Raw genomic sequence first — 26015 nt, 5'->3', positions numbered from 1 at the left:
AAGGGAGAAGGGAATGGCCTGGGCACAGGCCCTGAAGCAAAGACAAGATCGGTTTGTTTCAAATAAGAACAAAGTGTCTGAGTTGGAGAGAGCAAGGAGGGAGGGGCAGAGCCAGATTTATGACCCCTGGTGCCTTGAAGCCATGTGGAAAAAGCGGCCAGAGACGTGTTTCAGGGGCAGGGTGAGGCAGCTCCAAGACCCTGGACCCACCAACCCAAGGCTGTTCCCCGCGTCACAGAGCCTCAGGGTTGTATCTGAGCCCCGGCTGGCACCCAAAGCCCATTTGGTCCCCACAGTGATGTCAGGGCACGTGGACAGACATGTAAGTGCAGACGGCACGCTGAGGGAGGCTGGGCTGGGGAGTTTAGGGGGTGCACTTATAGAGTACAAACTAGAATGAGTTCCAAGGTGATGTGGCCTTTTTATGGTCCAGGACACCGAAAATGGCCCCCAGATGTGCTAATTACACGGAAGAGGCAACCCAATGTGCTACAAGTGACCAACCCCTTGTGCCTGAGTTTTCTTTTCTGGAAAATGAATCACTTAAGAGGATTAAACCAGAAGCCACTTATCAGGTGGCAGGTGAGAAGCTGGCAAATACAGGAGAAGGCACAGATCCAACCCTGAGGCTCTGCAGAAGGGGCGTGGGGAACAGCCTGGGACCAATGGGTCCAACCTGAGGGCTAGCCATGGGCACCTGAGCCCATGGAGGTCATCCGCATCTCAGAGCCTTCTTGCTCTTCCCCTGTACCAGGTCCCCGGCCACTCCCTGCCCAGGTCCCCCTGGGACCCCTCCCAACCTGCTCCCTGGTCCTGTCTAGCCTCCCTGACCGCCCCCACAGCCTGTCCCCAGGTAGCCTCAGGGAGCTGTGAAACAAGGCAGTTTAGACTACGTCACTCTCCCGCTCTCACCCATGGCTCCCCAGAACCCTTGGCATAAAATTCAAGTTGCCCCCTGCAAAGGCCTGGGGGTGGGGACTGGCCCTGTCCCATTTTCACCTGGTCTGCAGTTCCCGAGACAGGCTGGACCTCACCTTGGGACCACCGCAGACTGCCCCTTCTGTCTGTGCTCACCCCAGCCCGATAGTTCCTATACTTCAGATTTCAGCTGAACCATTATCTCCTCAAAGAAAATGACCTGCCTTCCATGTCACTGAGTCCTTGCCTGTGGGTGGGCAGGGTGCACTCAGACCCTGAGAAGTCTCACCTAGCCTAAACAGCACCCTAAACTCAAAGGGGTTCACAGCCCCACCCACGAGCCAGGCATCTAGCCTGTTTCCCCAGCTGCGTATATGCTCAGCTACCAGGCTGTGGGTGGGCACCTGGAGACAGAGATTCTGAGCTCCACGTGGGCATCCTGATGGAGCAGCAGGGTAAGGGGTTGGGGGGTCAAGGTCACAGTTGTGTGCAGCTCCTGTGCTTTGGACACCACCCCTCAGGCTCCTGGTCCACACCTCTCACAGGCTCTTGGGCCGCAATTGGTGCCTTCCTCCAAGGGTGGCTACCTGTGGGGCAGGAGGCTCGAGCTCAGAGGAGTCCGAGGCATCCAGCCAGCAGTGCCCGAGGACCGCCCATTTCCAGCCTCCACAGATTCAGAACGCGCCTCTGCTTGTGCTGGGTCTCCACTGGCCTCCTCGCTCCACCTAGTGGCGACTGGAGCCTGGAGCTGTGCCTGGGGTGGGGTGGGGTGGGGTGGGGTAGGGTGGGGGGTTGCCCTGACTGGGCATGAGACCGCTAGGTGCACTGTGGGGATTGAGGCCCAGAGAGGGCTTGGGGTGTAGGGGCGCACAGTGGGGATGGGGCCCAGAGAAGGTGCGGGGCACACAGGTTCACTGCAGGACATAGGGCTCAGGGAGAGCTCTAGGGGGTGCACAGTGGGGAACTGGCCCAGAAAGGGCACGGGAATGCACAGCAGGATGGGACCCAAAGAGGAGATGCAGGGCCACGGGGTGGATAGCAGGATTTACCCCCACTCATGCACAGTAAGAGCTGGGGGCCAAATAGGGCTGGCGGGGTGCACAGCACAGTGGACCCAGAGAGGCACAGGGCGCTCCCAGCGTGAGAGATGACCCCTTTTCCCTCTCCCTGGCTCACCTTAGTCTGAGAGAGGAGTGTCTCCTACATTCTGTTGTTTCAGGCTGGGAAACTGAAGCACGGAAGGAATAGGCCTGCCCCTAAGGTCACCGAGAAGGGCAGGTCAACTCAAACTCCAGGGATCCAGACCCATTTATGTCCTTCCTCCCTACCTCATGAGAATGGAGGGTGGCCTGAGTATGGAGTGAAGTGGGGTTTGACAGTTGGGGCAGGTAGGGGCAGTGGCTGAGGGTCTACTGCTGAGGAAGGGGCTGTCTACCTACACCACCATCATGCTGGGATTCTAGGACCAGCCTGAGCTGGGACCAAACCCCGGTTCTGCAACCTCCCTGCTGTGTGACCTCAGTTTCCTTGTCTGTAAGATGGGTGTAATTATAGGGTAGCTGTGAGGTTCCAGGAAGATGAGACAGGTAAAACCCATAAGTTGATGTTCGGTACATCATAGACACTAATAAATGTTGACCGTTGATTAACATTGAGTAATACTGTTACCAAGGTTCACCCACCCTCTGCACTGGTCCCCTCTCCATGTCTGCTCCCATCACACAGGGCTCCCTGTGTTCCTCCACAGTATGATTCTCCCTGCTGCCTCAGGGCCTTTGGATGTGCTGTTCCCCCTGCCCTCCCCCTTACCCTGATTAACTCTAACTCAGGTTTGTCTGCTTTGGTTCCCACTGTGTCCCTGGCATTCAGCACAGAATTAGGCACCCAAATGGCACTCAGAAAAGCACGAGGTTGGATGAAAACAGGGTTGGCTGCTGACTGCCCTTCCTCTCCCCCTCATTCCATCCCTGAGGAAACTGAGGCCCAGGACATGGTAGGGTAGGCTGCAAAAGCCATCGCCTCCCCCTCCCGAACCCAGCCCCCAAGGAGGGTCAGGCTGCAGAGGCAGAGAGCAGGCCAAATTGAAATTGATCATGGGGAACAACTCAGCAGGGTGGAACAGACACATGGCCTCCAGGGAACCCAGGGGCACCCGAGCATGAGAACACATTCCGGCCATTGAGAGAGAACAGTTTAATCTTCAGTGGAAGCTTCTAGCAGCTGCCCCCAAGGAGCTGAAAGGCAAGAGGCTAAATCACCACAGCCGGCAGAAGTGAGGGCTTCTCCCTCCCTCCCTCCATTCATTCATTCATTCGCTCAACCTTTTCTTCCTGTAACATTTCTCGGGTGATATTATGATGTACCAACCCTGATATTAATTGTCTTAGCTTCTCCTCAGCCACCCGTGCTGGGTTGGTGGCAGCAGGTTTCTTTCTCGGTGACCCAAGGTTAGGGCCAGAGCCAGGGCTGAAGTTCAGCACCATCCTGAGTTGCATGTGTTGGGTGCCTGCTCTACGCTTGGCCCTGGGCTTAGCCTGATTGATGTGGTCCCTCGTTTTATCTCTGAAACAGCTCTCATGTTAATATTCTCCTTGTCTACTGGGGAAGGTCCAGAAGAAAGAGGGCTCCCATAAGGGAGGGAAACCTGGGATCTGAACCCAGGACACAAAGCTTGGTAGTCAGAGCTTTTGCCACCATCTCTGTGGCCCTTGTCCAGGCTGTAAAAATTGTCTCGAAGACAATTTTTAAGGACGAGTCTATAGCAGGGGAGGGCAGTTAGGTCAGAAAGCTGTTCCCCTTTCTGTCTCACACCCCAGGTGAAGGAACACCTGAGCGGTGTACCCCCCTAGCCATCCCCCACCTCAGAGGGTTGCACTGAGGCATAGAGCCAGTTAGAAGCCAGATGTTCAGCGTGGCTACGGGACGCCTTCCAAGTCAGGCCAGAGTTCCCATGAGCTCCCTGTTCTGAGGCTCAGAAAGGGCGGCTGCTGGTCCGCAGTCACCCGGCCTGGAGGTGTCAGGACCTGATTCTACCCTAGGTCTGAGGGTTCTCCAGGGCTCGGCCTGCCCTCTGTTTCCTCTGTGGGCCTCTGTGGGGTGGTAATCAGACATATGGCCACCAGTGGGGCAGCTGTGTTCCCCTGAGCCCCTGCAACCCTGACCCGGAAGCCTCCCTCGGAGCCTGGGGCAGGGGCCGCACCCCAGCCATCTCTCAGGGCCCCTTCCCAGTGAGGGCCTCCACTGGGATTAGGGGGCCGGGGTCAGGGGTCAACAGCATGTGCCGCTGCTCCTTTCAAGCCATGAACAGATCTGTTCTCCCTGTCACCTCGAATTTCCTGGACAAAGGCTCAGCAGAGGGACCGGGAGGAGGGCCAGCCAAACAGCCCTGGGAAAGTCCTGGGAGGGTCCCTGCACCTCCCACCTAACAATCTCTGGGCACATAACCCCCATTCGATCCTCAGATGACCAGAAAGCAGCCACTGAAGGTGTGCTTGTGCTACAAGTGGGGAAACTGAGGCAGGGCACAAGGGGTCTCTCTGCTGAAGGTCCAGTAGTTTTTTGTGTTGGACTCGGCTAGACAGGGCCACAGCAGAGTGGCCAGGATAGGGACTGTGCAGTAGAGCACTGGAGGCGGTGTCCCTGATGGCAAGTGGGTGGGGGCCCCAGGCCCCAGCAGTGGCCAAAGGTGAGCAGGCTGGGCCCATGGGGGCGCGTTCCGCTCGTAAGCATCCGTTCCACTTGAGTCCATCCTGGACAGGCCAGAATGATCCCCTGCTACAGCTGCTGGGCTGTGACGACTTGAAGGGGCCCAGCTGGCCTGACTGAAGGCCAGGCAGGGGGGTCACCTGTAGCCCCCAAGACTCCCACTCCATGGTGGGAACAGCATCGAGCCATCGCTGAGAATGATGATGAGGAAATTAAGTCACTTGAAGGTACATGCATCCTCTCACGCCACACAGCGAGGCCCGGCGGCCTACCAAGGCCCAGATCCCCACGGGTCACACAACCTCGCCTGTGACCTGAAGGAATTTGGAGGCTGGGCCTTGCTGAGTCATGGGATTCACTCACCTTCTGATTATATCCCAGCATCTGGGTGGCAGGCACACATAGGTGACTGGGCCGCAGCTCACACAGGGGCCCTGGAAAGGCCCACTGGCTGTGCCCGAGGCCAGCTTAAACGGCTGAATGCCATGTGCCTCCGTCTCTCTGCTGTCAGGGCTGTTCTGCAGGGCGACCCTGAGCTCCGCTACACGGGGGTGTGCACGGTGTGTCTTCTCCCTCCTTCCCAAGCGCCGGGCGCAAATGGAAGGATTGCCACGGGGGATGGGGTTAGGGGAATGTTCCCAGGGGTGGGTTCCCAGGAGGAAGGAACAGCTAAAGCAAGGACCCCGTGGCGGGACCCGTGAAGCAGAGTGGGGGTCAATTTTGGGGAACCGAGCTCCAGAGAGTGGAGTCCTTTGGGGGCAATATTCCCTCAGTGGATCCTGGGAGGGAAGCCAGGACCAGTGGGTCTAAAAATCCCACCCAGAGCTCCCTGTCACTCTCAGAAAGAAATGAAATCCCCTTCTGCCAGCCGCTCCTGCCATCCCGGCCTCGCCTTTTCCCTCTGGCCACCAGGCCGCGGCCCAGGCAGGTGCCTGTACCTGGAGTGCCTGCTGGAAGAAAGGTGTGAGCCTGTCCAAGGTGACCTCACGTGAGCCTGGGGACCCTGAGAGGCCCAGCCGTAAAATGGGCCCTGGCCCCCACAGAGAAAGCCCTCTCTCCCTCTGCCTCCACCCCTGTGGGCCATTTTCCCCAACCCTCCAGGGACCCCAGGTCTACAAACCCACCAGCCGGCCTCCATCTCAGTCGCCCCTCCCCAAGGCCTAATCCCCAAATTGTCCGAGGTCGGATTTTACATACATTTAAAGGCTTTTCATAATAGAATTACTGGGCCCCAGAAAGGACCTTGCCAGGTGATTAGCTGCTTCTTAGCCCCTCTCCACTGGGGCTCTGGTGGAGGGAAGAGGCCAGGGAGGATCCCACAGCTGTGAGTCCCACAGGAGCCGTCCCACATGCTGGAATGGGTCTCCCTGGCATCCAGCAGGACAGGAGCTGCCAGGACCTCAGAAGATCCACTGCCAGCCCCGGCTGGTGAGGAGCCGGGATTGGCCACGACGCCAACCTGATCTGTGCCATGTCCGGTGCCCAGGGCCACCACAGTCCTGGGGGAGAAGCATGGTCTCTTCAGTTCAGGTCGGGGCGCGTGACTCACTCAGGGTCATCCAGCTAAGAAGCTGCGCTTGCTCAAACGCAGGCCTGTGGGACCCGGGGGCTCAGAGTTCGGGCCTTGGACTGCAGACCTCACTCCCTGACCCCCTGTGCACCTCCCCACATCCCCACCAGGCTGCAGGGGTGCTGACCATTCATGGATAGGAGGGGGGCTATGAAGGGCTGAGAGCCAGTGATGCATCCCCACCCCGTACTCCTCACTGCCAGGTCCTCATTCAGGGGACTTAATTCCACCTGTCACCAGGATGTGGGTTGCATTTAATTATCTGGTGTATAAAGATCTGCCAGCCAGCACGGCTGACTCCTGCAGTGCCCCCCAACCTCCCAACCCAGACTTGCTTGTGGAGGGAACGTGGAGAATGAAGCCAGAGTCTCCAGACTCACCCAGATGGTGACAAAGAGCACTTGATATGGAGTCCATGCCCAAAACACGCTTAGCCAGTGGTGGAACATTCACTCACTGAGGGTTGCCACTGGAACTCAGATGCCTGCAGCTGCACCCCCAGCCAGGAGCTTAAGGAACCTCTCTGTGCCTCAGTTTCCTGCTTGGCCACAGGGTGCCCAGGCTGCAGCCTGGGCTGTGCATGATGAATGATGCTAATAACGGCCCCGGGTGTGCAGGGACTCAGTGGAGCTGTGGTCATTAACACTTGGCTGAGATATTGCAAACTGTAACTCTGGAGCGCCTGGCAGGGAGGCTGAGGCAAAGGGGAGGAGGGGGCTGTAAAGTGTCCTCTGCAAGGGGCTGGCTGGGTGTTGCTGAGTGGGTCTGTGGAGGGGCCATTTAGGGTTGGTCCCATGGCCAGATGAAAACAGGCTCTAATTTTTACCACTTAAGGAGGATCTCAAGGAAGGTCCAGCAGCCCCACCTGCCCCCACCAGGACTTCTGGCTCCTCCCAGCCCACTTGGCCGAGAATAAATATTCCAGACTCACCTGAACTGCTTACTGCAGCTGCTGGAGAGAAAGGCCTGGCTTGTCCTCCACGCACACCATGCCCATGGGGACAGCTCAGGCACCCACCTCGAGGTCCCAGCTGTGGGGCCTGGGCCTGGCCCGCCCATCTTCTAGCCTCAGCTTTCTCATTTGTACAGGGGGTTTCAAGTGGGTCTCTTCTGCATTGCAGAAGAATAAACAGAAACCCAGAAAGGAAAACGCTCACCCTGTCCTGGGGAATCCTCTGGAGAAAGAGGCTGCGTTGGGAATGGAACCCAAGCACTGTGCCATGTTGCACAGTTAGGGAAACTGATTCCTGGAGGGGGAAGGTAGTTTGGCCAAAGCATGCCAGAATGGTCAGGAGGAAGAAATCAGGCCTCCCTTCCTGCCTCCTGAGACCAGAGCTCACACGATTTGTTTGTAGATAGGGAAACTGAGGCCCAGAGCACAGAACTGGGACCTGAAGGGTGAGGCGCTCTTTCAATGGGGTAGAGTGCTGGGAACAGAGCCTCTGGTGGGAGGACGGGCCTGGCCAAGGCGTAGGGGGTAGGCCCAGCCAAAGACAGCTGAGGAAGGGGCCGAATGAGGGGTGGGGAGGGGTGGGACCTCGCGGCAGAAGCAGGGTCCTTGTTTTGAGGGCTCAGGGGAGTCACCCCAGGGGGAAAGGGTTGGGGGGCTCAGACATCCCCCGTATTTCCTGCTCATCTCGAGTTCTTTGTAGGGGCGCCCGCAGCCTCAGCTGCCCTGCCCCTGCTCACCCACCACTCCAAGTGGCCACAGAGGCTTTTAAGCACTTAGAGCCTCAAATGACTATGAGGTGAGTGGCCAGTTATTCTGCCTGCCCCACCCTTGGGCCAGAACAACTGCCTCTTGCCTCCCCTTCCTCCCTAGTACTTCCTTCCTGGCTGGGACCACATGCCTGATGCGTGCCTGCCTCAGTTTCCTTTTTGTTAAGCGGGCAGATCCTCGGTGGTGTCAGAAGTTAATCATGAAAATAAGGGTGGAAATGGGAAATGAGGGAGGCTTGGAGGTTGGCGGGCTCAGGTTAAGTGCCAGCATTAATAACCGCCCCCTTTACTTCCTCCGCCTCTCTGCACTCCATCAATGCGCCCTTGGGAGCTAGAGCTCCAGAGGGGCCTGGCTGGAGAGTCTGTGGAAACGACTTTCCTGGAAGCTTTCCCCACTCCAGGAGTCAGGTGCAGTAGCCCCCAGACCTAGAGAGGGAGCCATGCGGCCAGCAGTGGGAGGCCTGGACTCCCACCTCTGGCAACTCCTACATCCCCCAAACCCATGCATAAGTTGAGTAGGGGCTTCCAGGAGAGGGCAGCCACAGGGTCCCCAACACAGCCTGGCGGGCTGCATGAAAGTTTTCTGAAGGAGGCGTGAAGCCTGGGCCCCTCCATCTAGGCCCCCCCAGCTGCTGTGTGGGGGCCTGGTCTCATGCCCCTGGGGCTGCCTGAGGCCCTGCTCAGATGGAATTCCTGATCCCACCAATGCCTAAACTTGCCCTGGATTCACCTCCTTGGCCTGCACGTCTGGCGGGACCTCAGTTTTCCTGCCCGCACAGGAAAGGGGGGGGTCGTCTTCACCGCTCAGTGCCCACCATGGACCGCAATGTCCATTAGGGCCCATTGATTATCTCTGGACCTCTCAGCCTCCATTTTGGGATCAATGAAGGCGGGGGGGGGGGGAGCTGTCATGTGGGTGGCCCCTGGGAGTCTCTCCCTCTCTCTGGCCTCAGCCATAGAGCAGGGGGAACAGCAAATGCCTCCAGGGTTCTGCTCCATCGTCCCCCAACAGTGCAGAGGGACACAGAAGGGCCCGTGCTCCCCTGGGTGACTCCTGGAGGGAGGCAGCCCCGTGCCCCCCTGCAGTCCACTCCTCCTCCTTGGCCTGCGGTCCTGCCCCAAAGCCTCTCACAACCCCCGGCCCACTTCCTTTGTTTGCCCTCCGAGGCCGCCGCTCTCTCCCAGCCTCTGTAAAGATGAGGAAGACATACCTGAATTGCCTTTCTGGCTAGTTTCTGCCTCTACGGGGCCTGCCACCTGCGCCAAGCTCGGGATTCAAGGCACCTCCTCGCCCATGGTCCACACCTGGCCCTAATGATCATCGCCTGAATGGTTCTAACGATGACATGGCCAGCCCAGCAGATGTGAGGGAAGATGGAGAGGAAGGAGGGGCTCCTGCCTCCCATTCATGGTCTCTGCCCCACTAGCCACACCAGCCCAGCTGCCGCTACTTAATTTCTGGCTTGTCTGTCATCTCGTGGTGATTTATGTTTCCTCGGGGCCTCTGGGCTGCAAATTCACTTTTTATTTTTCCATCAGTAGCCACCCAACCACCTGCAACCTGGACCAGGGTCCCCAACACTGTTGCCTCTTCCTATGGCCTATAAGCCCCCCAAATATAGGGTCTGAAGGCCACCGGGACAGGCTTCACCATCTTCACCCTGACACCACAGACTAAGGGAGGGCCCAGCACTGAGTGCACACGGTAGGCGCTCACTAATGCTCGTTGGGGCATTGACACAGGAAATGCAATTCTCATGTTATACTCTCTTTTCTGATCATGCAGCTTCCACATAAATATATACAACATTGATTCATTTCAGCATTTAGGAACTAGGGACATAGCAGTGACTGACAAAAATTCCCACCCTCAGGGAGCTGACCACGTAGAGGAAAAGTCACAGGAGAAATTGAATAAAGAAAAATATGGGCGTGCCTGAGGGCTGATGAATAAATGCCAGAGAAGAAAACCTCGGAGGAGGCAAGGGAGGGCTCCAGAGGGCCTGGGGAGTGGCATTTGAGGGAGCCGAAGCAGGGAGGCGCACTGGGCAGGGGAACGGTGGGAGCAAAGGCCCAAGAGGTGGGAGTCCGCCAGTGAGCAGGAGAGTGTTGGGAGGGAGGAACAGGTGGCAGGACAAAAGGGCCATACTTTGGGGCTGCCAGGATGGCCTTCCCTCGGAGTGCGTGTTGGGGGGAGGCACGGGCGCTTCCAGCTCTGTGGCTATTGTCAAGGGGCTTAATCCTACCCCTAAAAGCCAATCCTGAGGAGGAGGGGTGAGTCCCCTCCTTCATGGCCACAGCAGGGGGATCCAAGGGTGGGGCCCAGGGATGTAGACAGGACACGGGGGTCCAGAGAAGGAAATAAGAGGCTGGGGGGCACCTGTCCTGTGAGTGAGGGGCTTGTCCCCCCCCACACACACGAGGTGACCACAAAACTAAGGGGCCTGAGGGAGGAGCCACGGCTCCACCGGAGCACCCAGAAGGGCAGGAGGAACCTCAGACTCCCCTGCCTGCTTCCTGGAACCCCTGCCCGAGGTGGGGCGCTGAGGCAAAGAGAAGGCAATCACTATCTTCTTGAACCTGTGGGCTGGCAAAGGCTCCTCCCAGGGAACCACACACCAAGAGCCCATACTGATCGCCACCCGGGGGGCCTCCAGGTGGCCTCTGGGTTTCAACTGCCGCAGAGGTCCCCAGTTCTGTATGATGCAGCCTGGGGAGTGGCCACTCTGCACATTTATGGTGGCCCAGAGACAGTAACCAGTGGCCACTGAGGAACAGGGGAGATTTGAAAAAGACCAGGGCCCCATGTCTCTGGCGGTACACGGTGCCTGAGCGTGTGCAACACGTGTGTATGTACGTGTGTCTACCCATGGGGCAAATGACAAGTGTGAGGAGAAACTGGGCCAGGAACTGGGTCCCAGTGATGCCCCAACAGACAGGGCCCCTAACCTCGGGGAGCTCCCAGGCAGTAAGGGAGACAAAGAAAGAATCAGAGATATGACAGCCAGGGCCATGGAGTGAGTGGCCACTTGGCCAGGGAAGTCAAGAGGTGACATCTGACCTGATCTGAAGGAGCTGAGAGCTGGGCAGTAATGTACCAGGCAGGGAGCACAGCATGTGCCAAGGCCCTGAGGCAGGAACAAAGCTATTTCTATATTTACCCATTTGTGGTCACTTTTTGTGCTAAAACTGTCTCAAAAATAATAAGTGGTTATCACATCACCATATGTAAATGCATTATATCAACATGTACACCTTAAACTTGCACTATATTGCATGTTAATTATCTCAATTTAAAACAGAATAATTTAAAATCTTCATAATCGCTAAAAGGTGAAAACGTCTCAAAAATACTTCAGCAGATGAACACACATGATGTGTCCATCCACACACGGGAATATCACTCAGCCACGAAGAGGCGTGAAGCACTGACACTCGCTACCATGTGGATGGACCTTGAACACACAATGCTCAGTAAGAGAAGCCACACACAAAAGGCCACACAGTGTGATTCCACTTATGTGAAATGTCCAGGACAGAGACAGGAAGTGGATTTGTGGTTGTCAGGGGCTGGGGGTGACTGCTGATGGGGATAGGTCTCTTTTGGGGGTGATGGAAGGTTCTGAAATTAGAGGTGCTGATTGCACAACCCTGTGAATGTATTAAAAATTGTGGGATTGTACTTAAAACAGATGGATGGTGTGGTATGTGAACTATATCTCAATTTTTTTTCCTTTTTTTTTTAAATAACAAAATTAAAGTCAACTGCCAAGATTCAGCCCCATGATCCCTGCATTTATTTCTCTCCTTCTAGCTCCCTCCGACCCCGTGGCTGAGCTGGAGTGTGGGCAAGGGATCTCAGGGAGGCCTCCACCCCGAGCTTCAGGGTCCTCACCATTGAGTGGGAGACCCTAGCCTCCCTCATGGTGCTCAGCACATGCACGCACACTCCCCCCGCGCCCGCCACTGGGCAGGGGTGGGCGGGGGACACACAGAGGTCTTTGTGCTGTTGGCTGGCCTCATTAAGAGGCAGCCCCTGTCGCCAAGCCCCACACGGCCAAGGCCAAATTCATTAGCTGAGAGGCCTTCCCTCTCAGCAAACTGTGCCCAAGACGCTGCAGTCCCAGTGGGTGAAACCAAGGCAGGAGCAGCCTGAGACCCCAGGCCCTCAGCCCTGCTGGGTGCCCCCAGCCTCTCTCTGCCTCTGCCTGGGGCTTAACTAGGGTAACGGCCCCTAGAGCCCCATAGGCCGCTGACACGTGCCTTTTGCAAAACCAGAAAGGGGTTAAGAGATGACAGACAGACCCCCACCTCCTGTCCTGGCCTGGGGCAATTAGGGAAACTAAGTCACACAGCGGCAGAGTTTGGCAATGGAAATGTCACAGAATTTTGTTCCTAAGAGACCCATCATGTACTCAAAGGGACACTTAATAAACTCCTGCTGTGTACTTAGTGACAGCCCGTCTTCCCACCACCCTCCCAGGGGACTCCTAGGGTTCAGGGGCTTATTCCATTCCTGTTTCTCAGAAGGGGAAAACCGAGGCCCACAGATAACAAGGAAGGATACAGTGCCCCCTAAAATGCTTATTCCAGGGCCCGGCCCCCAAAAGATGCATAATCACAATCATCCCCAGATGTCCCCCTAGGACACCCCACCCTAGCAGGGACCTGACTCCCCATTTAGTAGCTCAGAGCACTCCTCCACCGAGAGTCGCAAGCCCCTAACACAGATGCACACCCTAGATGTTTATGCTCATTTTATTATAAAAAATACAGAATCCAACATTGATTGTGACGGGAAGGGGGGAGGCCCCACCACCAGCTCCAGGCGTGGCGACACCACCGCCCATGCCAAGCCTACAAAAGCCCCCCCAGCTGGCATGCCTGGTGGTCTCCCGGCAGCTGTGCACCATATATATTTATATATAATATATATAAAACACAGATCAGGAAAGGAGGGTAGAAATATGAAATCTGTATAAATGTGTCATTTGCTTCATTAAAGTGTCTTCGGGAGGCCATTTCTTCTTTTTTTGGTGGCGCTCCCACCCCCCATTTTGTTTTGTCCCGTTTTCTTCTTATAAACATTACTAGTCGTAGAGTAGAGGAAGGGAGCTCTGACAGACGAACAAGCTTATTGCAAAGTGCAGCTTCTATTCTAAAAAGTCCACCCCACCCCCACCAAAATAAAAGACCCCACCCCCCCATGAAGGTGTGACAAAAAGACAAAAAAAAACAAACAAACAAAAAACAACCCCTGTCCAGTTCATCCTCAGGAACACAGTAAAAATAAATCACAGTATATACTTGCTGGCTCTATTTACAGAAATGGAACGTCTTCTTGGACTCGGGGCGAAGTCCTGATCGTGAGTGGCTGTGGGACAGAGTGGAGAGCTGTGACTCCAAGCGGGCCAAGGCTCCACGGTGGCCTCTGATGCAGCAGCACGGGTTTCCACTCCAGGTGACAATCACCAGGCCTGAGGAGGGTGGGGGTGGGACTGCAGGGATGGGAGTCTGAGGTGGGCTCAGAATCCAGGGGTCTCACCTTGCCCCTTCTGCCTCACTGGCCTGTCTCGGGGTAACTGTGGGGTCTGCGGTGGCCTTCAGCCAGGACCCAACAAATGGAGTAACCAGCCTAGGGATCCCCATTCCCATCCTCCAGGGGGCCAAGGACCTCCACCTCATCCATTCTGTTTCCTTCCCAAAGTCACTGGCAACAGCAAGGAATAAATTAAATTAAAAACTCAAGTCTTTCTTATCCAACCATGAAAAATAAACAAAAAGCCCCCAACATCACTGACAGTTTCTCAGGTTCTCCAGTGCCCCTGATGAGATGGCCTGGCCAGAGGCTGAGCTCACATACTGCCACTTGGGCATCGGGGGTGGTTGGCTGCCCCCTGCCCTTGGGGCTGCTCCTAGGGCTGATGGACAGGCCTCTGCAGGTGGGGGCAGCACCAGGTGTGGGAGAGCCAGGTGTCTCTATTTGGTCTTGGATGCGGTCGTCCAGGTGGGGCTGGTGTCTTGCAGGCCAGGACTAGGAGCCCAAGAGGGTCCAGAGCACTGGGACAGTGCTGAGGAAGAGCTGGCAGCTGCCCAGGTTACTGCACGAATTATTGCTGGTGAAGATGGGCTCGGGGGCCTCGTACAGGGTCTCATCTGGGGGACACGGAGATAAGGTGGTCAGCGGTGGCCCAGACCCCTCCCTAAGGGGCCTCCCCCCCGCCCCTGGCCCTTTCTCACCACTTCCTAGAGTGTATCATGACCTGGACATCATTAAATATTTCAACTTCGGTTGCCCCTTGGGGCACTGAGATTTCTGTCTACTTGGCTGGGGCCGTGCCTCCAACGCACATCGAGGTGAATAGCAGGCATGCAACTAATGTGTCCCTGGCACCGGCGTGAAGTCTCAAGGCTGCAGGAGCTCCTTTATCTCTGGGTGTGGCTATGGTGCTTCAGGAGCTCAGAACACAGGCCCTTTGCTCTGTCTCAGGAAGCTTCCCTGATGCCCACACCCAGGGACTATGGCCTCAGCGAGGGGCCTGGTGATTGGCTTCAATCTTCACTTGTTAAGTCCTGAAATGTCCCAATTTGCAGATAGGAAACTGAGGCTCAAGAGTGAGACTGCCATTGCTGAGGTTGTTGGACTCCCTACGCTGTGCTGTGACCATCCCCTGACTCTTTTGACTACGCGGTGTGTCCTCAAGGAGGACACGAGGGTCGGGGCCTGGACCCTGCCCGACTCCCTTAATACTCACTGGTTGGCCGCACATAAACCTTCAGCCGCAGGCAGGGCCTGTCCACAGCGTTGGGCGGCGTGGCAGCTGGAAGACAGGGGCTGTGAGTGAGTGGGGCAGGGGGCTCTCAGTGGCCAAGACATCCTGGCACTGTAACCCCTTCCCGCCCCTATCCCCTGACCCTCCCTTTTGCTGAACCCTAACGTCAGAAATGGGGGGTGTCTGCGTCTAGCTCCATCTCACCCCCGAGCAGCACAGCAAGGTTCAAAGGTGACAGATAAAAATACGTTTATTTTCAAAACTCGGTGAAACCAAACGATTGACATGGGATCAAATCCCGACTTTCTGGATGCCTGTCAGCAAGTCACTTCCTACCTGGGTCTCGGCTGGTACACAGTAGGTACTTGGGAAACAATTATTTCTATCTGGGAGACAACAGAAGCCAGTTACCCTGGGACAGAGGCAGGTTCCACGTCTCCTGCAGGAACCCACACTGCGGAGGTCATCTGGAGGTAGAAGCATATTGGGTCCTCATGCCTAAAATGCCACCATTATTGCTCCTTGCTTCCTGGCCAACATGACAGGGCCCCCGGAGGGGGTGGTGCCACAGCTCCGCCATGAATCAGAAGGGAGGTGGCCGGCAGGATGCACTCATGTAAAGAGGTGTGGGCACCCAGAGCTAGAGCAGGGCCTGACCCCGCCTGTCCTCTCAGCCTGTCATCTGTCTTTGGCTGCTATCTCTGCTCCACTCCCTAGAAGCCCCTCACTTTTGGAGATGAAGATAAAGAGCATGTAATAAAAATAACATTTGTCACAGAGATAAGACAAATAATTACAATAATTATCTTTATGAAACTCCCATCTCAGAAGGAAAATGTAATTTTTCTTATTTCACAGGACTTAAACACCTCCTTCCCCTGCCCCCCCCCTTCTTCCTTGAATTAAAAGGAAAAAATCCAAATAGAGCAGAAAAGGAGGAAATGGAGTTTTTAAGTTTTTTAAAAGCCTTGTGGAGTTTAATTTGACCCAGCTAGAGCCAGAATATTGAGGAGCTGGGTCCCTTCCCTGCAGCAGAGGGTGGGTGGCTTGGGGTGGCAGGGGTAGGGCCCAGGAGACCCCTGCCCAGGCCAGGAGGTGCTGGGCAGAACCAGGGCTCTGCCCTCTCCCCTGGCTCTGACCAAGCTCCACTCTCCCATCAGACTCGGTATGCCTCAGTTTCCTCCCTCAGTGATGTAGGAGGTAGGCAGCCCTGGTGTCAGTGTGGGACAGGCTAACTGACAGTGAGGCCATCGGCTGGCTCCTCCAGCCAAGACGTCCAGTGGCTGATCCAGAAGCTGAGGTCGTTTGTGCGGCCACAGTCCCGCTCTGAACCTCAGTTTCCCCACCTGCAAAATAGGGAGTCTGACACTGGGGTTTTCGGGGCTCGCTGAGTGGATAATGAGAACATCCAAGAGGCTGACCTCAGGGACAGAGGCCAGCGCCGGACAGGGCGCGGGACCGAAACCATGCCCTAGCCTCCAACCCCCAACCCCGCCTGTTTCCCCGCCTCCTCGTTTCCCGGCCCTGCCCGCCCACTCACAGATGTAGTAGTATTCGTGACCCGGGCGGAACTCGAAGCCCAGCGAGAAAGGCGTGAAGAGCTGGAATTTCTCGGAGAACTTGAGCGGTCCCCCGGGCGCCGCGGGCCGGTTGCACTCCCAGCGCTTGAAGCCGCGCTGCCGGTGGTCACAGGAGGCGTGGCCCTCGCCGTTGACCATGTATAGCACATAGTGCTCCATGCGTTCGACCGGCGGCAGCGGCGCCCCATAGTGCGGGCAGTAGATGTCCAGGTAGTCGTTGATGCTCACCTCTACCGTGTAACCCCCGCTGTCGTCCGCCGCGCCCGCGTGAAACCTAGGGGAGGGACCCACGGTCAGCACGGAGAGGAGCTAGCTCCCGGGCAGGGCCAGATGTTAGCGACGGAGCGGGGTCCTGGGACTGGAAGCCTAAGGGGAGGGGCCAGAGCGGGGGGTGGGATCGAGGGGTGGCAAATGTTAGGGGGCGGGGTCTATGCAGGGGCGGGGTCAGCACGCGGTGGAGGGCGGGTTCAGGAGACCGCTGGGTGGATGCTAAGAGAGATTCCAGGGTGCGAGCTCACGGTCCCCTGCCTGGCACTCACGACCACCCCCAGGTCGCGGGCTCAGAAGACCAGTCAGCTGGCAAGCGACTGAGCCTCCGGCCCACAACAGGATTGGAGTTAGAAAGGAGTGACTGCCACCAGGTATTCTGGGTAACACGCAAACGACCGGTACCACGTGATTCCGAGGCACCTCCCCACCCCCAGGCCCAACATCTGGGCCCCTCTTAGACAAACAGGCTTAGTATAAATTGTTCCCCCCACCAGGAAGTCCTTCTCCAGAAATACTATTACGGCTTGACTTCTGTGCCCCCTCCTCCAGACAGTCCCCCATCGAGCCCATCACATACACCCTCCTTAGCTTTCCTCACTGCTAGGAAGGCCCAAGCTGGCCCGGTGACACAAGCCTAGGGTTCCGGTCTCTGGGGCTAGCTCTGCCTCCACTACCCTCAGTTTCCCCGCAGGTGGCGAGATTACGGACGAATGCCTCAGTCACGACCTCGTTCTAGCGCAAAGGTGTCCTGGGTTCGACCACAGTCCCACCCCTTCCCTCCTGTATGACCCCAGCGAGCCCCACATCCTCCCTCGGGAGCCTCGGGAATCTGGCAGCTGCCCCCCAAGCTCTTAGTCACTCCACCACGATCCCCAACCCATGACATCCCCGCCCCAGCCCTGACTCCCAGCCTTTGCCAGGGAGGTTCTTTTAGACTGTCACGCAGCTGAGCCCCTTCCTGGGGGAGCCCTGACCCAGCCTTGTTTTGGTAGGATAGAGGTCAGCTGGCAGCTCCCCTTCCATCACCGCCTCGGGTTACAGCGCCAGGAGCCTTTAGATCTTCTGGACATGGTCTCCCGGGTCCCTGTCTTGTAAATGCAGCCTGGACCGAGGGGGACAAGGGGGGGCCTCCCCAGAGGGGCTTATTAGCACATAAAAGGCCTAAGCATCCAGGCTTGCAGAGTAGACTCCTTCATGCTGCCCCTGTATTCTCCTCTCTCCCTGTAAAGGCAGGGAAACTGAGACCTGGCCAGGGTGGGTGGCAGGGGGGGCACAGGCTGCTGGGATCCCAGCCGTGCCACTGTCTCTGTACCCACCCTGCCAGCAGCCCCAGCCTGTGGGAGGGAGCTCGGATGGTCCCCATGCCAAGAGCACTAATTGGCACAGCTGGCACCTGAGGGGGCAGCGGGATTACCAGATGGCAGAGGCTGGCCCCCTGCTGCCCCTGAGATGCTGCACCAGGCGGGGCAAGGGCTCCTGGGACCGCCAGCAGTGGGGATGAGGCAAGCAGAAGACCCTGCTCATTTGTGCATGTTTCTCTATCCATCACTACGGCAGTGGTTTCAAGTCTGTAGCTAAGATCAAGACACACAGAATTTCAGTTCTGAGAGCTGAAGGGAGCAGATTCTCCCCCAGCCCCTTCCCCATTCTATTGGGTTTGTCCAGGGATGAAGAACTCATCCCACCCCCAAAGAGGTAGGAGGTTTTTTGTAGAATTAGTATGTCTGGAAGCGAGGCTCAGGAAGCGGAGGTCAGGCTGGGACCAGGGTCAGCCTTGCACTCTGCCCATCCCTCCAGCTGCCCAAGACTGGCCAGGCAAGGGTGTCTCATTGATCACCCATATTCTCCAGCCCCTTGGGCTTGATCAATGCAGAAGCCACTCCAGGCTTTTTGAAAAGTCATTTTTACTCCCTCCCAGCCCCACTGAAGACACCATTGATCAGCTAGTCAATGGCAGCAGCAGCCTAGCACCTGTCTGGGGACTGGCCAGAACCCATGCAGGGCCCTGTGGGGCAGACCACCACAGGGGAACTAGGGAAGGGGTGCCAGGCTAGAAGGGCTGCCGCCCTGGCCCCCAACACCCCTGGGTCTTGGTTTCCCTTCCCATCCCTGGCACGATGCCTGGTGATGCACACAGCCCGAAAGAGAGCCTGGCTCTCTGCAAGGCTTTCTTGAGGCCAGAATGGACTCAGGAAGGTGGGGCCACAGCATGATCTTTTCTTCCCCCTCCACCTCTGCCTGCGTGCCCCGTTATGCCTCCCCCTGCACCAGATGCCGCCATCATTCTCTCTTCATCTTGTGAAAAGCATCAGAGACCAAAGACACTTTACTGGCTCAGAGGCTCGACATCTGTGCCCCACCAGGCCAGTCAGTCTTCTGGCCTTCCAAAGCCTAAGGCTCACTTTTCTGAATGTCAGTCCGACCCTGTGACCCAATGGCTCAAAACCCTCACCACTGCTCAGAATAAAACCCACAGTCCTCCCGGGCCCGCAAGGCCCCTTGTGGCCCCGACACTCCCGCCCTCATCACCCTCTGCCTGCCTTCCAGCCACACCAGCCTCCTGGCAGCTCCTGTTCCCACCAGCGCCTTTGCACACACTCTTCCCTATGCCTGGAATGCTTTTCCCTGCCTCCTTATCACATATGTCATTACAATATCATCAGTTTTACCTCCACATAGTCCACTGTCTGCCCTTCTGGTCTCTTTCTCCGCCCCTTCCCCGTGACTAACACAGGCCCTATATACAGTGGCACTTAATACGTGTTGGTTGATCAAACAAAGTCCAAGGATTCAAGGTGTTAGAGTCTTGGGAGCAAACAGTGGGGAAGAGAGGACCCCAGGCAGATGTGTCCCAGAAGCCCCTGCACCCCACCTGAACTGTGGCCGCTTAAGTGGACCATTTTTTCCCCTTCCTGGCTCTAAAATAGCAACGGCCTTGCTGCGTTGGCATTCCCGGTGCCAAGCTGGCTACCCAGCCAGGGTGGGCGCCTCTCTCCTGCCTATGTGGAGGAGAGACCAACCCCAAAACGAGGGAGCCTGGTTCCTGGTACCCTGGTGCAAGCAATACAAAGCCTTCCATATCCTCCATTGGGGCCTTAGCCTGATATGCAAATACTCTCCCTTTGCAGCAGATAGAGATGGAAATTCTCACTAAGGGGTTAGTGACTGACTTGGGATCTTTCCCAGATAGTGGTCTCCCCAGGCTTTCAGACCTTCTGCTCCCTTCCCCACCCCCACCAGCCACACCTCTGCCCCAGTCTTCATCCCCCTGCCAGAGTACACTCCTCCAGTTAGCCCTCCCAGCCCTGGGTGAGCCCTCACCCATCAGGGTCCCTGATCTGCCCTTCACAGCCACCCCAACAGTGCCAGGCACCCTGTCCCCACAATCACCAGGCAAGCTGCTAATTAGCTCCATTGGCCAATTGTCGTCATTAGAAGCTAATAGCAAAGCAGTTAATTAGGGAATCTTGCCCCAAACAGGGACGGGGACTTCCAAGACTGGAAAGGGAGGCACTGGTGGGGCGGGCAGCAGGCCAGGGCCCTGGGCGCCCGTCCTGCACATTAGTGGGGCACAGCCTGCTTGTCCCTGCCTGCTGCTCCTGGAGAGACCCCTGAGGCCTCAGTGCCTACTCCCCAGGGTTTTGAAGGGCTGAGAAGCCATTTCCCCAAGTTAGGCCTGGCCACCAGGAAGGGGGTACTGGGTGGGATCTCAAGGAAAATTAGGGCCCCAAAGTAACGCAGAGTTGGAAAGGAAATGCGTGGTCTTGTGGGTACAGGAGATACATTGAGTGCAGGGGCCCCAGAGCTAAAGCAAGAGGAAAAAAATAGGACATGGTGGGTGCAAAGGTGGGAAAGGGGTGCAGAATCAGAATCAGTAAGGGCCTCAGTCTCAGCAAGACATGGCCCAGATGCACAGTCCTCAGGCCTGTCTTGGACACCCCCCACTCTGTCTCCAGAATGCACACGGCCTCTGTAACACTCCTTGGCCAGCCCCAGACCTGGCTTCCTCTTGAAGAGGGTGACACACAATTGTGCCTGGCTCCTCCATGGCCTTGACTGACTGACTCACTTCCTGTCTGTGAAATGGAAACACAATGAGGCACCTGACCCACAAAGTGGGCGGGTTAGAGGAGTGTATGGCTGGATGGTGGGCTGGGCCTGGGGGCAACTTGGCCCGTGTGGTGAATGGAACCCCTCAAAGGCAATATCCTCAGGTTGACGGGAAGGCAGAGGCATGGGGCTGAGTGTCCACAATAGCCGTTGGAGGGAAATCACTGCCTCCCACGCCCCATTAATGGAGCTGCTGCCCCCAGAACAACTGCTGCCTCCACCCATGCCCTGAGGGACTTGTGAACCTGGAGAGAACATCTGTTGGGAGGCCCAGAAGTGGGAGATGCCAGCCCCCTCTCCAGCCCAGCTCCCAGGCAGGTGGAAGCCAAATCCGTCAGTGTCTTCTGTTGGCCTTGCTCCTCCATCCCTGATTCTCAGTTTCTTCCTCTGCTGAGATCACCCAGGGTGGTCCACAGGAGGGAGGGACCAAAGCTGGAGACAGGAGGGCTCACCTGCCCATCAGGCCACAGGAATCATGTGCGTCCTAGCTCAGACCCAGGCCCCCAGCAGGTGGGAACATCTTAGAACTGCCCCATTCAGCACCACCCCCCTGGTACTGCCATCCCCACCTGGGAACATCGCTGTCACTGTGGACTTCGGGGCCTGGAAAAACCTCCTCTTGCTCACAGGAGCTGCCTCGTTTTCCCCTTTCTGCTGGTGAGGGGGCTCTCTGTGCCCCTTGAAGTCCTGCTGCCACCTTCCCAGGGGCACAGCCTGCCAGACCCCACTTCACAGAAGAGACACGGGTTTAGAACAACCAAGCTGCCCACCTGAGCTCAGACCCAGGGTTCCAGGACCCACAATTCCGAGTCCAGGCCCTCCCACACCCTCCTGGACACCGCGTCCCCCGCCCCCCTGCCCGCGATTCTTTTCTTTTCTTTTTTTTTAAGATTTTATTTTTATTTATTTTTAGAGCAAGTGAAAGGGAAGGAGAAAGAGATGGAGAGAAACTTCGATGTGTGAGAGAGATGTTGATTGGTTGCCTCTTGCACTCCTCCAACCGGGGACCTGGCCTGCAACACAGACATGTGCCCTGACTGGGAATCGAACCAGTGACTTTCCCTTGGCAAGCTGGTGCTTAACCCACTGAGCCACACCAGCCAGGACACCCCACCTTCTTGCCCCAAGTCCCCAGACCCACTGGGTCTCACTCTCTAAGCCCAGAAGCTGAGTGGACGAGCTTCTTTCAAAAAAAACAAAAAGCCTCATGGCAAAACATAGCATTGCCCCTTCAAAGCTGGCTCCCAAGAAGCCCAGGCAAGGCTAGTGGGGATGGGGACAGGGACAGAGGCCCCACACATGGGAACATCATGGGAACACCGTGTTCCCTACACCGTGGGCAATGAGGTTGATGAGGATCAGGGGAGGGTGGTTAGAGCCCGAGATGCCTGGCGGGGGTAGGCGCCAGGCCCAGAGGCCCCATCCAGGCCAGCACAGCTGGGTCCACCTTGACTGCGGTGTTCCAGTTAGCGGGGGAGTATCAGGGTTAGCAGGTACCCTGCATAGTACCCACTCTGCACAACAGTGGCCCTCTGCACAACGGGCAGCATGGGACACAAGGGATCTGGACATATCTCCCAGCAGGGACCCACCTGGCCCAAGGAGGGCAGGCAGGGTGAGCAGGGAGGGTAGACTGTGTGCCACCATCAGTGAGGCCCTGGGACAGCCAAGCCAGGCTGCACATGCAGACACACGTGTTCTCCACAGACCGGCTAAAGACAGATGTGCACCCCACAGGGACGCACACATTCTCCCCATGCACAAATATACAGATGTTGATACGCACACATACCGCCAGACCCCACACACATTCCACACACAGACGTGCTCCTGTAAATATGTTCCACTCTCCACATGCGTACACTCCAGGCATAATCAATAGACATGTGTGAACACGCCAGGGCCGCCATGCATACGTAGGCATACATGTCACTCTGCCACATGAACCAGCGTATGCACCATACACACAGACATGCACCTCCCAAGGTCCCCAGAACCCCTGCATGTCAGGGACAAGAACACACATTGACACAGACACACCCTGCACCCCCTGCGCCCCCCAAACCCCCCCGTGAGCACAGACGCACATGCAGCCCCATAGTCAGCCAGTCGCCAGGCCAGGTGAGGGCAGCTGGCCCAGGAGCTCTGGCCCAGTGACGCCCAGTGGCCAGTCTGGGGATGGAGATCAGCTGGTGGGGGTGCCGGGGGAGTGTGGCTGGACTGGCAACAGGGCGCCAGCCTATGAGCGTGTGGAGGTGGGTGCGGGGCTCCCTCTGCAACGAAGTCCACAGGCCACGATCTGCACGGCAGGAGGACATAATTTGGAAACGGCCACACACTTACTACCTCAATGCAGGTAGGCACCAAGGCCCAGCCGGGCAAGGGTGGCTGGCCTCACCACAGTGCCGCCGGTGCCTATCTGTCCCCATCTGAGCACAGTCACCCCTCAAGCTCCTTTCTTCTCTTTTGCCCATCTGTCCTCAACTCAAGCTGCCCAGTCCTGGTTGAGTCCCCTTCCTCATAGTGCCTTTTGTGTGTGCCACACAGGCTCAGCAGCCTCCCCCTCTTGTTCTGTGTTTCCTCAGCCTGCCACGACCACTGAGCTCTCTGATTTGACCCCACCGTTGTCTCTCCCCAACCAGGCCTGTCTCTCATCCCTGTCCCTGGTATTGTCGCACGTCTCAGGCCTGATCCCTGACCCTGCACCTCTCCCCAGGCCACAGTCCCTGGACTGGCTGCCCTCAAACCCTGAGGCCGAACACCACTCCTCCACCTATGCCTGAAGCACCTCATCTCTGGGCGCAGGTCCTAGTTCAGCAACCCCTGGACACCAACCCTCCCAAGCGGTCCCCAGGCATCAAGGCCCCCTTTGGCAGAGCCCCCCAACATCAGCAATGAATAGAGCCCAGTCCCACTCAACACCCACAAGATGTCAGGGAAATCACCTCTCACCCGGGATGCCCCAGGCAAGAGGAGGAGAGGGAAGTGAGAAGAGCGTGTGGGGCAGGGTCTGCACCAGACAAGCAAGGCCGTTACTTCAGGCAGCCCGTCAGAGCAGGGCTGTCAGGTCAGCAACAGGAGGTGGCTGAGTGGCAGCACAGTCAAGACTGGGTGCCTCCTCTCCCTGGCGGGATCCTGCCGGCAGCACAGTCCTGTGGCAGGTGGGGTGGAGGGCTGTCCCAACGACCCCCTTCCATCCCAGTTCCACATTTGTTTGGCATTTGCTAGAACAAAGGACAGGCCATGACAGGGACAGGAATTTTGGAGTTGAAACCAAAAACTTGGGCTGGGAAGCACTGCCCGCTGGGCTCCCTGCTCAGCCGGCTGCAGGGAAGAGCCTTAATCAAATCCACATGTGACCAGCGGGGCTAGAGGCAAGGGGACCGGCTCCAAGGTGGCCTGGCTGGCCCTCCTTGGCACCGGCTCTCTGTCCTGGGCCCCAGGGTCCGACCCCACAGCTGGGTAACTGAGGGGAGTGCCTGGGTGTGCTCCCTGCCCCCACGGCGGACACTGGCCACCCTTGTCCTAGAGACTGCCTCAAAGACCGCTGTTTATACAACTTTTGGCCCAAGGATTGAGGACAGGAGAAGACAGTGGCGGGGGCGGGGGGGGGGGTACAGCAGGCTTAGAAGGGCACTCAGCAGGGTTTGGGAAAAAAGAGAGTGACCAGTGGCAGAGGGACAGGGAGCTGGGAGTCCGGCTGCCTCAGACCTCCATGTGCAATGCAGCCACCATGGGAAAGCTGTGTGACCCTATGTGCTAGAGCTGACAATGAAGCCACAGGACCTCAGAGCTCTCTCTCCCATGGGACCCCCAGCCCGATCTGGCCTTCAAGACCCAGGGACAGCCCAGAGGTTTCTGCTGATATCCAGGATGTGGTCAGTCACCAGCAAACTTTTCTCATTTTGTCTAATGGGGGCTTTTGCTACCCCCCAAATTGTACTTGGCGCCCAGCACTGAGGAGGTTGTGCAGACATGCAGGCGTTGGCACATAGGGAGGCTGGGCACAAGGCCCCCTGGGTCCCTAGCCCAGCTGTTCCCTCACCATGACCTTGAGCCAGTTGCTCACCTCCTCTGCCCCTCAGTTTCCCCATCAGAGCTAGGATGGGTGAGGGTACCACTGAGTCAAGACTGAGGACTGACCCCTAGTTCTTTAGGTACCTCAGTCTCCCCTTTCCTACAAAGCACTGAACAGAAACCTCCTAGACTGAAAGTGGAAGCTGGGTCATCCCAACTTCCTCAAGTTATTCTGGGGACCTGCTGGCAGGGGTCCGGGGCGGGGCGGGAGTGGGGAGACATACAGTCCCCTATCTTCAGTCACAGCTCAGTGCGAAGGTCCCCGGGGATCCCCACCAACTCCAAAAGGAGGTTCCCTGGAGAGGCCCAAGAATGAGATCCCCCAAGTCCCGAAGGGAACTTAGGGCTGCATGGCTTCTGAGGGTGCCAGAGGGGATCCCCAAACTCCTGGGGATGGCGGCGCTCCGGGGCACGCGGGCGCAAGTCCCCCAAGACTGCAAGGCAATGGGGCACCCAGGAAGGAGGCAAGAGCAGTGCGAGTCCCCCAAACTCCGGAGGGGCCGGGACTCCCTGGGGGCTCCTGCGGGGACCGGGTGCCCCCACTCTGGAAGCAGTGCGCTAGGAGGGCGCCCAGAGCTCAGGGCAGAGAGGCCGGGCCGGGCCGGGGGACATCCTGGTTCCCTCAGCGCCCCGTCCCCACCCGCGCTCACCTGGGGTTGCTGCGGTTCCAATAGACGGCATAGCGGTCCGAGTTGGCTCGGGCGGCGTCCTCGGAGCGCGCTAAGGGCGGCGACGGCGGTGGCAGGAGCAGCAGCAGTAGCACTGGCAGCAGTGGGCGCTGCGCGGGCGCCATGGCCCGGGTCCGGCCGCCGCGCTCGCCTGGCCGCCGCCTGCCAGCCGTCTCCGCCTCCTCCTCCGCCGCCGCCGCCGCCACCACCACCGAGCAGGCGGGAGCAGGGCGGGCAGGAGGAGGGCGCGCCAACGCTTGGAGATCCCTGGCCGCCCCCGCCTGGGCGCGCGACCTCGGGCGCCGAAAAGTCAGGCGGCGATGGGCTGGGCGCCGGGGTCGCCCCGGGCGCCGGCCCAGCCGCAAGGACTCTCGGAGCGCGGGCCGCCACCGCACCCGCTGAAGAGGGGCCGGGGCTCCGGCCTTTGTCCCTCCCGAGCGCCGGGAGGGCCGCGGGCGCCCCCTCCTGCCGTGCCCCGGCCAAGCGGGGGTGGGCGGGGGCTGCTGCTTCAACCGCGCCCCCTGCCCCAGCCACAGCGTCCCGGTCTGGTCCATGTCTCGCTGCCTGGACCCCCCGAATCCTGCCCCTGCGACCCCATCATTATCACGTGGCCCTGACCGAGGTT

General features: G+C 57.8%; 1 protein-coding gene across 1 annotated transcript; it reads right to left on the bottom strand.

Annotated features, from left to right (window-relative positions):
- Positions 1-13226: 13226 nt before the first annotated feature.
- On the bottom strand, positions 13227-25515 carry EFNA2 (ephrin A2). The gene is made up of 4 exons (XM_054585329.1): positions 25373-25515; positions 16226-16539; positions 14668-14733; positions 13227-14068 (listed from the first exon to the last, which is right to left on the bottom strand). Exons 1-4 carry the CDS (start codon positions 25513-25515, stop codon positions 13947-13949), a joined length of 645 nt encoding a protein of 214 aa, XP_054441304.1. The 3' UTR covers positions 13227-13946.
- Between the last annotated feature and the right edge of the window lie 500 nt (positions 25516-26015).

Source organism: Pteronotus mesoamericanus, unplaced genomic scaffold, assembly GCF_021234165.1.
Source record: "Pteronotus mesoamericanus isolate MK-2021 breed Mesoamerican mustached bat unplaced genomic scaffold, CSHL_Meso_final contig_835, whole genome shotgun sequence".
Classification (NCBI taxonomy): Eukaryota; Metazoa; Chordata; class Mammalia; order Chiroptera; family Mormoopidae; genus Pteronotus; species Pteronotus mesoamericanus.
This window is presented reverse-complemented; position numbering and strand designations above follow the sequence as displayed.